This window comes from Monodon monoceros, unplaced genomic scaffold, assembly GCF_005190385.1.
Source record: "Monodon monoceros isolate NGI ecotype Baffin Bay Population unplaced genomic scaffold, NGI_Narwhal_1 Super_Scaffold_12, whole genome shotgun sequence".
Classification (NCBI taxonomy): domain Eukaryota; kingdom Metazoa; phylum Chordata; class Mammalia; order Artiodactyla; family Monodontidae; genus Monodon; species Monodon monoceros.
Window position 1 is genome coordinate 166,052,407 of NW_021703768.1, and position 15,425 is coordinate 166,067,831.

The window sequence follows — 15,425 nt, forward strand, 5'->3', positions numbered from 1 at the left end:
GGCTCTGGACTTCTGTCCTGGTGGTTTTCTTCTGAGCACCTAGCATGCTCCGTAATGATGTCTGCCTTTGTCACAATCTTTTAAAGGTGGCTGAAGCTAATATGGCAAAAGCTTGGCATTAATTCTGGAAGGTGGTTGCATGGCTGTTTATTTTACTGCTTGCTGTGCAGTTCTCATGGTTTAAAATATTTTGTAATGTTTTGTTTGGAGGTTTTCAAAGAAAGACTAAACAGTAGACTCAACGTCCTCTCCCACAGTCCTCAGAAGCAAGAGATAAGGACAAGGCTTGATTGAGTTCTCTAAAGATGAAATCTGGAATGAGGACTGGGAAAATTGAGAAGCCAAACTCACGTCACTCCAGCCCCACTCACTACCAAATAAATGAGGGAAGCCAGAGAATTGTAAAAACATCTGCCAGATTTCTGAAGAGGCTAATTCATACTCAGCTGGGGAAGGAGTCCCTTGGATTTAGAAGACAGAATAGGAGCCAGAAATGATGAAAGCTGATTGCAAATAGGATGAATGTGGAAAAGTAAATATACCAAGAACGTCAAAAACTTGTCATCTCACTTGTAATTCCACTGAACTTTCTTACCTCTTGGATGTCCTCCAGATAGGCTGGTTAAAAAAAAATAAACTGTTCAATTTCTCACTGCATTTATTGGGCACTTCAGATTACCTTGGAGCCATCAATGTACTCATTCACCTTTCCTCTGGATATTGAAGGATGGGGATGGAAAATCTGTCCCCAGGAAGGGCAGATGGACCAAGTAAGGCAACTGGATGCTGGGCAAGAGGGATCATCTCAGGAGACTCCAGTGTGCTCTTTCCTGACCTGAGTAGGGCTATTGAGCAGAGTGGTCACAGATAGACTATATGCAGTCTCTATGGCCCTGGGGGCTCAGTTTCCAAAGCTCCTCATTAGCCAAATGTGTACTGTCATTACTTCCCCCAGGCAGCTTATAGCCTTAAGGAACACAGATGCTAGAAGGGAGAGCTCCTGCATTGCTGACTTCCGGACCCTGAGAGGACAGACAGGTATATGTCATTTTCTTCCCACGTTTCCTCTCACATCCAGGGTATCGCATTATTGGATTCTCAGGTCTAACCTTAAGGGACCTGATGGCCTCCTCCTAAGACCAACTCCCAGCCTTCTCTGAGCCAGAGATTATCACTAAAGGACTAGGGAAGAGTGGTTTAAGTCCCCATAGGGACAGAGACTCAGGGATGCAGGGAATGTATCATGGGATCATTGTCACACAGTAACTTAAGAAAATTTTCTCCTTTCTTAATTAAAGTCCCTACATGAATGAAGTTAGTTGGAAAGAGGTAGCAAGGAAACCAATTTACTAGTTACTTGGGCAGGCTTTTTGAGGTTGCCTGAAAAATAGACATAAACCAGCAATCTTAAAGAAAGCACAAAAAAGCACTAATCATAAAGGAAGTGACTGATAAACTGATTGCATTAATACTGAGAAACCCTGAGGGATATACAGCAACTCCCAATTATTGCAACTTTTCTCTAAGTGTAAAAGTAGTTCAATATAAAATTTTAAAAATCAAAATATGGCACTCCATACTCATCAAAATGGCCAAACTGAAAAGACAATGTGGAATATTGGCAAGAGACTGGGAATGTAAATTGGTGCAACTACTTTGGAAAATTGTTTGGTAGTTTTGAATAAATACGCACTCCTAAACACATACCCAACAAAATTATGTACAATTGTGAATCAAAAAACATGTACAATAATGTTTGTGGCAGAGCCATTTGTAAAATATCCCAGCTATAAACAGATAAAATGTTCAAAACAGTTGAATGATAAAGTGTGCATATTCATTCTATAGAAAACTATGCAACAATGAAAATAAACTCCTGCTAAATGCAACAGCAAAAATCAATCTCGAAAATGTAATGTTGAGCAGAAGAAGCCAGGCACAAATGATAACATACAGTATCAGGCACAGAGTGCACATAACCTTAAATACACTAAAAATCACTGAATTTTACACTTCGAATGGGTGAACTTTTGTGGTATGTGAATTATATCTCAATAAAGTTGTTTTTAAAATACATGACTCCAGGGAATTCCCTGGCAGTCCAGTGGTTAGGACTCAGCACTCACTGCCAGGGCCCAGGTTCGATCCCTGGTCGGGGAACTAAGATTCTGCAAGCCTCGCAGTGTGGCCAAAAAAAAAGACACAAATGACCTTATTTAGGTAACATAAACGGACTCACAGACATAGAAAACAAACTCATGGTTACCAAAGGGAAAAGGGGTGAGGAAGGGATAAATTAGGAGTTTGGGATTAGCAGATACAAACTACTATATATAAAATAGATAAACAACAAAGTCCCACATCCTACTGTATAGCACAGGGAACTATATTCAATATCCTATAATAAACCATAATGGAAAAGAATATGAAAAAGAATATGTGTATATATCTATAACTGAATCACTTTACTGTACACCAGAAACAAACACAACGTTGTAAATCAACTATAGTTTGACTTAAAAAATTAAAAAGACATGATTCCATAGAGTACCTACATTCTGGTGGTAGGAATCAAGAGTGATTAGTAATGGAAAGAGCATTAAAGAATGATTCTCAGGTGCCTATAATATTCTATATCTTTTTTTTTTTTTTGCTGTACGCGGACCTCTCACTATCATGGCCTCTCCCCTTGCGGAGCACAGGCTCCGGACGTGCAGGCTCAGCGGCCATGGCTCACAGGCCCAGCCGCTCTGCGGCATGTGGGATCTTCCTGGACCGGGGCACGAACCCGTGTCCCCTGCATCAGCAGGCGGACTCTCAACCACTGCGCCACCAGGGAAGCCCTAATATTCTATATCTTAACCAGAGTGTACAGTAGTTAATATAGAAGTGTTCTACCTTGTAAAAATTCATGCAATTGTACATTCTTCTACATGTTAAATGTAAACAAAATGTGTTGGAAAAAGTTCAGAATTCCAAGGAGAATTTCACCATCTGCAATCTTCATGGGAAGGTTCATTACAGACTTTGTGCAGGCAATGGTAGGTTAGGACACATGAAATATAGAGGTACACAGATGATTTGTAAGCACAACTTAAGAGCTTTATCCAATAGGTAAACTTCTATTAAACATACATCCCTGTACCAAATAATTTTTCACTTTTGTTACCATATATAAAACTTTATTTTTAAAAACTGACCATCTGTGGACTCTTGATTAGTGACTAGTCAATTAGGAGTGAAAAAAGAAAAACAAAAAACCTCCCTACCACCACCACACACACAAAACAAAGGAACAAACACATGGAAAACATGTTGGCTTAAAACATTAGGTGTTTATTTTTCTCAAGTAACAAGTCTTTTTTTTTTTGGCGGTATTTGGGCCTCTCACTGTTGTGGCCTCTCCCGCTGCGGAGCACAGGCTCCGGACGCGCAGGCTCAGTGGCCATGGCTCACGGGCCCAGCTGCTCTGCGGCATGTGGGATCTTCCCGGACTGGGGCACGAACCTGTGACCCCTGCATCGGCAGGCGGACTCTCAACCACTGCGCCACCAGGGAAGCCCAAGTAACAAGTCTTGAAGATATTAAAACATTTTCCCTTCAGCGTTATCACATATCTTCTAAGGGATAATGAATGAATAAAGGATTTCTCACAGTCATTGCATAACTTAGGTTTCTTCCATATATGCATTACTTAGAGGCTTTCTCACATTCTTCACAACCAGTTCTTTTCACTTAGCATTTGGTTGTATGCCTTAAAGATTGAGAGTTCACTGAAAGCTACTTTACATGGATGTCATTAAAAGGGGATTTATTGAGCATGAGTTCTCTCATGACGCCGAAGGGGTAAGGATTTACTGAAACCTTGCCCACAGACATTGCATTTATAGGGTTTTTCTTTAGTATGTATTCTTTTGTGCACATTGAGATTACACTTTACACTAAAGGATTTTCCACAATGATTACACTCATAGGGTTTCTCTCCAGTGTGAGTTCTCATGTGTACTGTAAGGGACACATGCCTGCTAAAAGCTTTTCCACACTCACTGCACTTAAAAGGTTTCTTGTCCCTGGTATGGATTTTCATATGCCTCCTGTAAGATAAGAGACCACGGAAGGTTTTCCCACATTCCTTACATTCATGTTTCATTTTCATGTGAATTTTCTTGTGCAAAATAAGGAAAGATTTCACTCTGAAGTCTTTTCCACACTGATTACATGTAAAGGGTTTTTCTCCAGTGTGAATTCTCACATGTTCTTTAAGACATGAACGATCCCTGAAAGCCTTCCCACAGTCATTGCACTTACAGGGTTTCTCTCCAGTATGAATTTTCTTGTGCGTGATAAGGTTGGAGCTCAGCCTAAAAGCCTTCCCACATTGATCACACTTGAAAGGTTTCTCTCCAGTATGTATCCGCAGGTGTACCTTAAGAGATGACTTACTACTCAGGGCTTTACCACAATGGCTACATTCAATGGATTTCTCTCCAGTGTGGATTCTCTCATGTCTTTTAAAATATGGGAGAATACTGAAAGTCTTCCCACAGTCATTGCACGTATAGGGTTTCTCTCCAGTATGTGTTATCTGGTGTATGGCAAGCCTATAGCTTCTACTGAAGGTTTTGGTGCATTGATCACATTTGTAGGGTTTTTCTCCTGAATGAGTCCCTGAGTGTTGTCTGAGAAGTGAGCTATCTCGGAAGGTTTTTCCACAGTCACGGCACTCATAGGGCTTCTCCCCGGTATGAATTCTCTTGTGACGCGTAAGGTAAGAGCTTGAGCTGTAGGCTTTCCCACACTGATCACACTTAAACGGTTTTTCTCCAGTGTGGATTCTCATGTGCAACTTAATGGATGAATGGCTCTGTAATACTTTACCACACTGATTACACGCAAAAGGTTTCTCTCTAGAGTGAGTTTTTTCATCCTTCTTAAGGTGTGAGATTGAATTTACGACTTTCCCCAAGTCACTGCGTTCATGGGATGTCTCTTCTGTATGTTGTCTCTTGTGCCCAGCTAAGTTAGAACTCCTGAGGAAGGCATTCTCGTCCTTTTTACATTCATAAGATTTTTCCCGAGGAAGAATTCCCTCAGATGGCTTAAGACGTGAAGAATCTCTAAGGGCTTTTGCAGAGTCAAGGTATCGATGGGGTTTCTTGCTAGGGTAAATTTTATTCTGAGTAATGTTAAATTTCACACTCAAGGCTTCAACAGTTTCACTGCATTGAATGGGACTGCCTCCAAGAGTTTGTTCCTATTGATTAAAATATGAGTTACAATCACAGGATTTATCATGTTCATGACCGAGAATCTCCCCCGACATAAATTCTGATACATCTCATGAGCACTTTATTAGCATGAGAGTTTCACGTTTTCTTAGTGCATATGCAGTTTCTGACTGAGTTTATCAGCTTGAATAAGCTGATGGCTCTACCAAATGGCTTCCCTGGAGTCTCTTCAACAGATTTAAGATAAAATTGCCTTAGAGTGGGTATCTTAAACATTTAACAACTAATTCCATTATGCAATTATTTACCTTGGGGATACTCTGTAACCATTTTTGGAACTAAGTTATGAGTTTCCTTCAAATGAATACTTAGAGAATCTTCTGCTTTCTGTTGGTGAAATGAGTGTGATATCACTCATATTACCCTCTAGTCCTTTTCTATCTTAGAGAATTCTGGACTTCTAATGTGAGGACAAGAAATTACCCCATGTGACTCTTACCTTCTTGCCATTGAGCGTATATTTCTCCAAAATACCTTGTTTTTGCTGCTGTTGTTTGGTTTTAAGGAGAATCAGCTCATCTGAACAAAGTGGGAAAAAGTTTTGGAAAAGACATGGTGACAATATGCTGACAAAAAGCAGGTAATGCCCCAACCCAATCTGAAACAAATGGGAAACATAACCTCAAGTTCCTAGAGTATAAAATGGTAGGATGTTTAGCACAGGGAACAGATCTTGTAGGTAAGACATTCATATATGCCTGGTGCGCACCCGAACAGGTGTCTTGGTGAATTCTTCTCTCTGCTATCTCCATTTCATCTTCCTGCTCCATCTGGGTGATGAGAGGAGGCTTGCTGAGTTGATGTCCTATTATGGGGAAAGATACATATGAGAGGACCATGCAGTATACAACAAAAACTACCATCAAACTGTGACAACAACTTGTTCTTTGAGGTTCTGAAGATAGGCAGTTGTGACTTTATAAGCAGCAAAATGACAAAATTCTAACAGAGAAAGCAAAAGTAAAGCATTTCAGAGATCAACTTTCCATAAATGAAAAATTGTCTTTCCAAGAGAAATTACTGAACCTTGGTAAGAGAGCAGGATCTGTGACATTTTAATTTAAGAATATTCCCAACCCGGGCTTCCCTGGTGGCGCAGTGGTTGAGAGTCCGCCTGCCAATGCAGGGGACACGGGTTCGTGCCCCGGTCTGGGAAGATCCCACACGCCGCGGAGCGGCTGGGCCCGTGAGCCATGGCCGCCAAGCCTGCGCGTCTGGAGCCTGCGCGTCCAGAGCCTGTGCTCCGCAACGGGAGGCCACAACAGTGAGAGGCCCGCGTACCGCAAAAAAAAAAAAAAAGACAGGAAATAAGTGTTGGTAAGAATGTGGAGAATTTGGAACTTGCATACATTGCTGAAGGGAATGTAAAATGATACAGCCAGTTTGGAAAACAGTTTGGCAGTTCCTCAAAATGTTAAGTATAAAGTTACCAAATGACCCAGCAATTTTACTCTTAAGCATATACCCAAGATAAGGGACAACGTATGTCCACACAAAAACTTGTATGTGAGTGTTTGTAGCAGCATTATTCATAACAGCAAGTGTCAAAAGCCAAATGTCCATCAACTGATGAATGGATAAACAAAATGTTGTATATCTATGCAAGAGAATATTATTCAGCAATGAATAGGATATAAGTACTGACATATGCTACAACAAGGATGAACCTTGAAAACATTATGCTAAGTGAAAAAATAAGTCACAAAAGACCACATTTGGTATGATTCCATTAATATGAAATGCTGAATAGGGAAACCTGTAGAAAAGGAAAGTAGATTAGTTGTTGCCAGGGGCTGCAGGCAGGGAGGAATGAAACACCCTGTAGGTGGAGCAACAAAAATGTTATGGAATTAGACAGTGGTGACGATTGCACAGCTATATGAATATACTAGAAAAAAAAACCATTGTTTTGTACACTTCAAATGAGTAAATTATGGTATGTGAATTATGTCTCAATATGGCAATTTTTCTTAAAAGTAAAAGCCTACAAAAAAAACTCCTATAGTCTGTATCACAAGTTGATTGGGTCTTACTCACCCAAGAAATCCATGCTCAAATTCAGTAAATAAATCAAGGGATTCTGTTAATCTTACCCAGTGAAACCAAGTTTCTATAGTTCTCTAGCATCACATCTCTGTACAGTTTTCTCTGAGATGAATTCAGCAATGCCCACTCCTCCTGGGTGAAGTCCATGGCCACATCCTCAAAGGTTATTGAGTTCTAAAATGACAACACATTCTGTCTCAACCAGCCACCAACCCCACCAATGTTCCTGGGGAGAGGATCATGCACAATAGCACTGGAAATGAAAGACCTGTTTCACAGTAAATTCAAGATTCTGATGAGGGCTCTTCATTTAACCCAGGATTCAGTTCTCAGAATCTTTCCTTCTCTATTCATGCTCACGCCTTAAGGAATTTCAACCAGCCTCAAGAATTTAAGGCCTCTCTAACACATGATGAAATGTATCTCTCCACTCCTAGTCTGAAAGCTTTCATAATCATACTCTCTTCTATCTGCAGGGTTAATCAGAGACCTGAACACGTTGCAAGAATGAGAGAAATACTTCCTAAATGAAAAAATTATTTCCCACAGAGTGGCCATACATTTTTGAGGCTCAGACAGTTTTATATCCTTCTTTTACATTTTACTTCTTTTACTAGCAGCACTAAGCAGGAGAGATGCCTGAAAAAAACCTGTAAGTAGTAAGGTAGTAGAAGAATTTTTTTTTGGAAGCCCCTTAACCACCATCAGAAGTTTCAAAATGCAGGATGGGTTATGAGGTTCCAGAGTACTGGAAGGAGATGCATTCACCCCAGGGGACAGGAATGTATTTTAGGAGAAAGAAAAAAAATTATGACTCACTTGTAACCCAGAGTGGAAGTTTTCCATCTCTGTGATCCTCTCATGGGCACAGGAAGGGTCTAGGACAGGCAGAGCTAGAGGAGAGGGTGACATGAGTTTCTAGGCACATACATAGTCTCAATTTTCCTAGCAAGGGAAGTTGAAAGTCAGAAAGGTTGAGTTGTTACCTTTCCCAGCTTTATAAAACAAATGGATGGGATAAGGAGGTGCCACCCCGAAATTTTCTTCCCTCTCCCCACATGCACATATGCCCTTCCTCTAAAATCCCAAAGGGCACTGAATCCGACATGAGCAAATTCTGGGGCACCAAGTGTTCATAGAGCTCCATACCCACCTCCTTTCATTTCAGCCCCTTCTTCCCAGTCCTCTGTGGCTACTCAACTCCCTTATTCTGTGCCCACTTAATCCTGGTAAAGTGAATCTACCCTAGGAACTCACCACATATAGTGGACAGATGTGGGGCTGCCATTCTGCAAGTCTGTAAGTAGTAAATATGATCAGACAGCAACCAGGAGAACAAGGATGCTCCTCTTACTGCTTCTATGATCCACTCCAGGCAGGGCTCTGAAATAAAGAAATACTAACAAGAGAATTCACAAGCTTTCTATTTCTCCTTTGCACTTAGGACAGTTACATCACCATGCATCCAATATGTGTTCCTTTCAGATTCAAGCTGTCTGTGATCCTGGGTCATTGTTTTGCATGCCATGTACAACCTCAAAGCAATATAGTGGGTATTCTTGACCTTCTCCATTCCTAATGTACATTCTCCACATTATGAAACCACATTACCCACCACTTATCAAAAATTCCATCTCCACTGAGGCACTTCACTGGCTTCTCCCCTGAATTAGCACCAACATATAGACCTGACCCATTAAAGTCACTGTCACCTGACTCCCATTCTTCATTTTAACTCCCATCCCTGCTCTGATTCAAGATGATTCCATGTTCTTGGGCATAAACTAGCAAACGTCCATGGCTTCCACACCTCAACCAAACACCTTAAATTTATCATCACCTGAGACTCTTGCTCTCTACGAAGGCAAAAAGTCAGACATCCCACTTTCTGAACACAGTAGGTATACTTCCATCTTGTTCACTTTTTTGCCTGTATTGCATCTGCTTTCCTACCTCAAAGAAGCTTCCAAGCCATCCATACTTCCACCATATTGCTATTTATAATCCTCATTTCCTTGGCACTACATATGAAATGCCATGGCCCATCACTTCAATAATACATTTTCTAAAACCTCAAATTCCTCTCTGAGGAATCATAACACCTGCCTTAGATAATTCCAACCATCTGTCTATCCTGCCTGGGTAATTCCTATCCAATAAGTTATACGGGAAGCACTAAAAATGTGAGTCCACATACTCTAAATGGGGCTTCAACACTAAAGGAAAAGCCCAACAGGCAATTTAACCTCCTAGTTATCCAAAGACCTTTTCACAATTCCTCCAAGATTTTGAATCTCATACGGTCTCAACCTTATCTCTTCAATAACAAATGATCTTACATCTTACTTTGCAGAGAAACTCTAACAATGAAAGAAGGATTCCTCATTTTCTTGCCACTAGTACAGAAGTAGTTCCACAGCATCATGGTTTCTTTCACTTTGCAAACAAGGTATGTCTGCCTTCTTATCTAAAGTCAGTATCTGCTACTTTGCTATGTCATGTTTCCCACCTTTGGCACATTCTGAGCTGGATACTTGTTATGGGGGTACCATCCTATCATTGTAGGATGCTTAGTAGCATCCCTATCCAGATACTACATCTCTATCCAGTAGTATCCCCTCTAGTTGTGAAAGGGATATTGCCAAATGTCCCCTAGAGGGCAAAATGTCCCCTTTAAGAACCACTGGTCTAATCCCTTGCTACCTTCTCAGAAAGCTTGCTTTATTAATTATTCCTTTGCTCTTTTCCATCACCATCAACTTCTACTCCACTGCACTCATACTTCTAACATTGAAACATAATCAAAGATGTCCCATCTTACAACAAAGTCCTACTGTATAGCACAGAGAACTGTCTTCAATATCCTATGATAAACCATAATGGAAAAGATTAAAAAAAAAAAGAATGTTAAAAAAAAAATGAAGAGAAAGTGCATGGCCTTGGAGACAGGTATTTTCCATACTCATTTTTTTTCCTTTTTCCTTTGTAATTTTTCTAAAGTTTGAGAGTTATCTTAAGTGATTGCATATTCTTACATCTTCTAAATATTGCCTTGTATTTTCTAATACATATTGCCTTGCATCTCTTCTTTGTAAATAAATGTTCTTGTTCATCTGAAAAAAATTAAAAATCTCCCATCTTGAAACAAATTCATGCCTTTGGGTCCCACTTAGCCCTACAGTTACTGCTCAGTTCCTCTTCCTTTTCTCCATCCAGCTTCTGGAAAGACTGGTCCACCCTCTCATTCTCCCCATTTCCTCACCTCCCTTAATTACACTCCAAACTGGTTTCTGTCTCACCACCACCTCACTGACACTGCTCTGCCAAGACTGCCAAGGATTTAAGAGGATTAATCCAGTGAATGCCATTCTGTCTTTGACTTAGTTCGTTCATCAGAAAAATTCTATCACTACTTTCTTCTATAAATCAGCCTCTGTTCGGGGCTTTTGTTACCATAATCTCCTGGTTGGCATCTGTAAGGCCAGCAGGTCCGGGGAAGGGCCCAGGGAATCAGACGGAACCCCCGCCAGGGTGATTAATGCAGCCGGACCCACGAGCGGCATCAGCCCGGGACTTTCCACTCGGCCCGGGTCTTCCCGCTCCCCGAGGAGCGGAACCAACGGCTCCGAGGCTGACGCAACCAACCGCTCCCCGAGGGGCGGAACCAATGGCTCTGAGGCTGATGCAACCGCCCGCTCCCCGAGGGGCGGAACCAACGGCTCTGAAGCTGACGCAACCGACACCCGACATTGCCACAACATCCAAAAGATTACCGAAAAAGGGGGCTGCTTCACACAGCAAGCGTCTCCCCTGCGTCCACCCCCATAAATTTTGTTCGCGCCCGCACCCAGGCGCGACTTCTCTGGCCCCTTTCTCTCGGACCAGTGAACCTCGCCCGGGAGCGTTCCCAAATAAAGCTTGTTTAAGCTCTCCTCCATTTTTGGTGCCGTTCCTTACAGAATCTTATTTCTCTGGCCACTGTCTTTCAGGCTCATTGGCCAGCTCCTCTCCCACTGTTGACTGTCCTCAAGGCTCAGTCCTGGCCCTTATCTCTCACCTTATTCTGTGTATTCCACATCTATGCATTCCCTTGAAATTAAATTCCATCTCGGGACTTCCCTGGTGGCGCAGCGGAAGACTCCGCTGCCAATGCAGAGGGCCCGGGTTAGATTCCCTGGTCAGGGAACTAGATCCCACATGCATGCCACAACTAAGAGTTCGTCTGCCACAACTAAGGAGCCCAGGTGCCGCAACTAAGACCCGGTGCAACCAAATAAATATTAAAAATAAATAAATTCCATCTCTATGCTCATAACACCCAAATCTCCAGTTTGAGAACTCAAATCTGAGCTTAAGACCCATGTATCCTGCTGCCTTTTCAACTATGGCCATCTAAACGTTTTGCAGGCACTTTGGATGAAGCTTATCAGACTCAACTTATCTCTTGCCCAAAACTTTTCCCTTCAAGCCTCTGCGCTCTCCGTAAGGAGTACTAATGCTCTAGGTATTCAGAGCAGGCAGAAGGCATCGCAGGTATCACACCCTTTACCCCACCCCACAGCTGTAATTAATTAAAACTGAAGATTAATTATTTGATAAGCACTTCTCCCCTCCTGTGGGCTGGATTCAATTAAAACCCACAGAATCCTTGACTCCTCTCCCCTCAGCCCACAACAGCCATTGAAATTTTAAAATATGGGCACACTTCCTCCCCCATCCCCCAAAGGCAGCAATCACCTGAAACCTAAAACTATTCCTTTGTAGACTTCACCCTACCCCACAGCAGAAACTGACAGACTAATCCAAGCCACACCCTCTCTCCACCCAACTCCAATCATTTCAATGGTGCTCTCTCCAGAGAAAATCTCAACTATTAAATTCTTCCCCGTTCCCTGCCACACATGGATAATTTTTCCTTTGTCATTTTTCTGTCCATTTAAATGTCATTTCCTCAGAATCACCTTTATTGTGAGCCCCATATTTAATATAAAGCCAATCTTATTGTCTGAGTCTCCCTATGTAGCCCTCAGAATTTGTAATTATATATTTAGTTCTTTGCTTACTTATATTTTCTCTTCCACTAGATTATAATGTCCAAGAGAATGGCTTTTTCTTATTAAAACCCTATACCCAGTCACTAGCACATCACTAGCCACATCGTAAAGTGTACAGCATTCTGGGTGCAGAAATGAATGAGTATGGATTCCACCTTCAACCTATCCCCCCAAATCATCACTTTGTTCTACTTTGTAGCTACCAAGAGTCTAGATTACCATCACTCATTCCTAAATCCTACTACTAACCCTTAATCTCTTCTCCACCAGTCAAGCTTGTCCTCTGTACTCCATCCTCACCCAGCATCCTCATGGTGCAGCTAGCTCTGCTAAAGACAAATCTAACTGTTGATGCCCCGGCTCACAATGGCTTCCCACCAGCATTAAATTAAATTAAACCCTGAACTTGCTTTCCCGATTACGAGTCATGTGGCTGAGACTCTTGCAGTCTAGTTCACTTTCCTCCTCTCTTGCTTCTTTTTTCAGCCATGTCCTGTCTTGCTCACATCCTGGTACAATCCAGGGATTTTAGCTGCTTCAGGGATTTTACATGTGCAGAGTCCTCCTGCTAAAATGTTCTCCCCATTCCTGGCCCCATCACAGCCTAGCCCACTGCCTGTCTGTATCCTAGTCATTTCTAAGACTGTGGATTTTGGCTTCAATAACTTTTTTTCTTCCAAGAGGCTTTATGAGCCCTTAGACTGAGTCCTCCATTGACGTGCTCCCATTTAAAATAACTCAGGGATTTCTCTGGTGGCCCAATGGTTAACACTCTCTGCTCCCAATGCAGGGGGCATGGATTCCACCCCTGGTCAGGGAACTACGATCCCACATGCCGTGGGCAGGGCCAAACAATAATTTAAAAAATAAAATAACTCAAAACCAGCTATCATTTACAAGCAGGCTTGATGGTTGGACTGTAAACTCCAGGGGACCTAACCCTTATAAATTTTGTTTGCCGTTGTACCCTTGGGCCTGAGCAAACAGGAACAGGCTCGATGCAGACATGTAATAAATATTTGTGGACCACTGACAGGAGACAAAAACTCACCCGGGGAATTTTTCAGTGTGCACACACTAAATTATAAGAATAGGGGACTTCCCTGGTGGCGCAGTGGTTAAGAGTCCGCCTGCCAATGCAGGGGACACAGGTTCAAGCACTGGTCCAGGAAGATCCCACGTGCGGCAGAGCAACTAAGCCCGTGCGCCACAACTACTGAGCCTGTGCACTTAGAGCCCGGCTCTGCAACAAGAGAAGCCACCACAATGAGAAGCCTGCACACCGCCACGAAGACCCAACGCAGCCAAAAAAATAATAATAAATTTTTAAAAATAAATAATAAATGATAATCACTAAAATATATGTAATACATGATAAAAACAAGAAGCTTGGGCTTCCCTGGTGGCGCAGTGGTTGAGAGTCCGCCTGCCGATGCAGGGGACACGGGTTCGTACCCTGGTCCAGGAAGATCCCACATGCCGCGGAGCGGCTGGGCCCGTGAGCCATGGCCGCTGAGCCTGCGCATTCGGAGACTGTGCTCCACAACGGAAGAGGTCACAACAGTGAGAGGCCCGCGTACCGCAAAAAAAAAAAAAAAAAACAAGAAGCTTGTTAGTGAGTTTTTAAAATAATGTGAATTCTATTTAAGTAAAGGAAGCATCAAATTCTGTAAGAGAATACTCTTTTATAGCCAAATTACTTGCACTTAAAAGTTGATGAAAATTGGCTTTTATTATGTTTTATATGGTTTGGGAAAAAACAAATATTTAATTAACACAGCACGAAGTAAAACTCATTCCATACAAAGTCAATTGAACTCTCATTTCAGGTAGTACCTTAATGAAATTTGCATCACTTTTTAAAGAATGTCTTGACTTTCAAGCGTTGGGGGTTGTCAGGTTAGCTGAGCTCGCTTGAAAAGAACAAAGCTGACCTTAATAGTAGCACTCATAATTAAAAGGTAATAAATTGCCCATCCTGACACCCTGTGAACAAAGCCTTTGTGGATGAAAAACTGCAGTCTGCCTCTACAAGGATGAAGTAACTAGCCACTGCAGTGGCTGACCTTCAATACACCCTGAAAGGAGTTCGGGGCAGAGCTGAGGAATGAGCGCTCTGTGCTCTGGGAAAAACAGGCAGAACAGGTCTTCAGACAGTTAGATATTCTTCAGGAGAAGATTTTATGAGACCAATTCCTTGCATCTTCTTATATCTAGAAAAGGACTAAAATCATTGACAGAGACATCTGTTCCTCATGACTAGTAGCAACCCTCTGCCAACATGTGTGCTTCATTGCACGTGTCCCCTTTCACCCAAATCACATGTATACTGACCTCCCCCTTACCTTTATGGGACCAGTTCCTCAGAGCTATCTGAGAGGCTGTCTCCTAGGCTATAGTCCTCATTTTACCCCAAATAAAACCTAACTCACAACTCACACGTTGTGCACTTTTTTCAGTCGACGCTTACCCAACATAAATAACTGAAAATTTTCATTTCACAAGATACCTCAATCTCAAATGCACCTGGATGCCCACAGTCAAGAGAAAATGTTCTGCAGGGTAAAAATTACCTTACAAAGTGAAGGGCAGTGGGGAGCCCCTGCCACAAGCTCTTATTCGTTACTCACCGAAAGACACAGAAATCCAGTCAGCGAGGTAAGAGCTTGGGCCAGGCTGATGTCCACATACTTCTCAGCTACAGCAAGCTTTCAGTCTGGAGAAATGCACAAGGTCACTGACTTTTATCTATGATAACTATGACAACTGAAAGGACTAAAGGCTTAAAAGACACACCCTATTCTCCCTGACTAGATTTACACAGTCATCTAGCCCAAACAGTAACAGGCTCAGTGTTACTGATTTATATAGGATTATTGTTGAACCAAAGCATACACACCCTGTTTACACTAGTTCCTTTTAATTGTACAAGTAAAGATACAAGTTCAGTCGTCCCTCAGTATCTGCGGAGGATTGGTTCCAGGACCACCGCCCCACGCATACCAAAAGCCAAAGATGTTCAAGTCCCTTATGTAAC

General features: G+C 42.1%; 1 protein-coding gene across 1 annotated transcript; it reads right to left on the reverse strand.

Annotated features, from left to right (window-relative positions):
- Positions 1-3,811: 3,811 nt before the first annotated feature.
- On the reverse strand, positions 3,812-12,701 carry LOC114892231 (zinc finger protein 883-like). The gene is made up of 6 exons (XM_029216885.1): positions 12,638-12,701; positions 10,889-11,061; positions 7,382-7,508; positions 5,998-6,093; positions 5,728-5,807; positions 3,812-5,254 (listed from the first exon to the last, which is right to left on the reverse strand). The coding sequence occupies exons 1-6, from the start codon at positions 12,699-12,701 to the stop codon at positions 3,812-3,814; spliced, it is 1,983 nt and encodes a 660-aa protein (XP_029072718.1).
- Positions 12,702-15,425: the final 2,724 nt, after the last annotated feature.

Excerpts from the sequence above, each read along its gene's own strand:
- LOC114892231 (XM_029216885.1), bottom strand. The coding sequence starts at position 12,701 with ATGAGGATGCTGGGTGAGGATGGAGTACAGAGGACAAGCTTGACTGGT. Across the intron at positions 11,062-12,637 it reads TGGTGGAGAAGAGATTAAGG|CTTCAGAGCCGTTGGTTCCG; the intron begins GTTAGTAGTAGG and ends CGGTTGCGTCAG. Across the intron at positions 6,094-7,381 it reads TAGAAACTTGGTTTCACTGG|GACATCAACTCAGCAAGCCT; the intron begins GTAAGATTAACA and ends TCCCCATAATAG.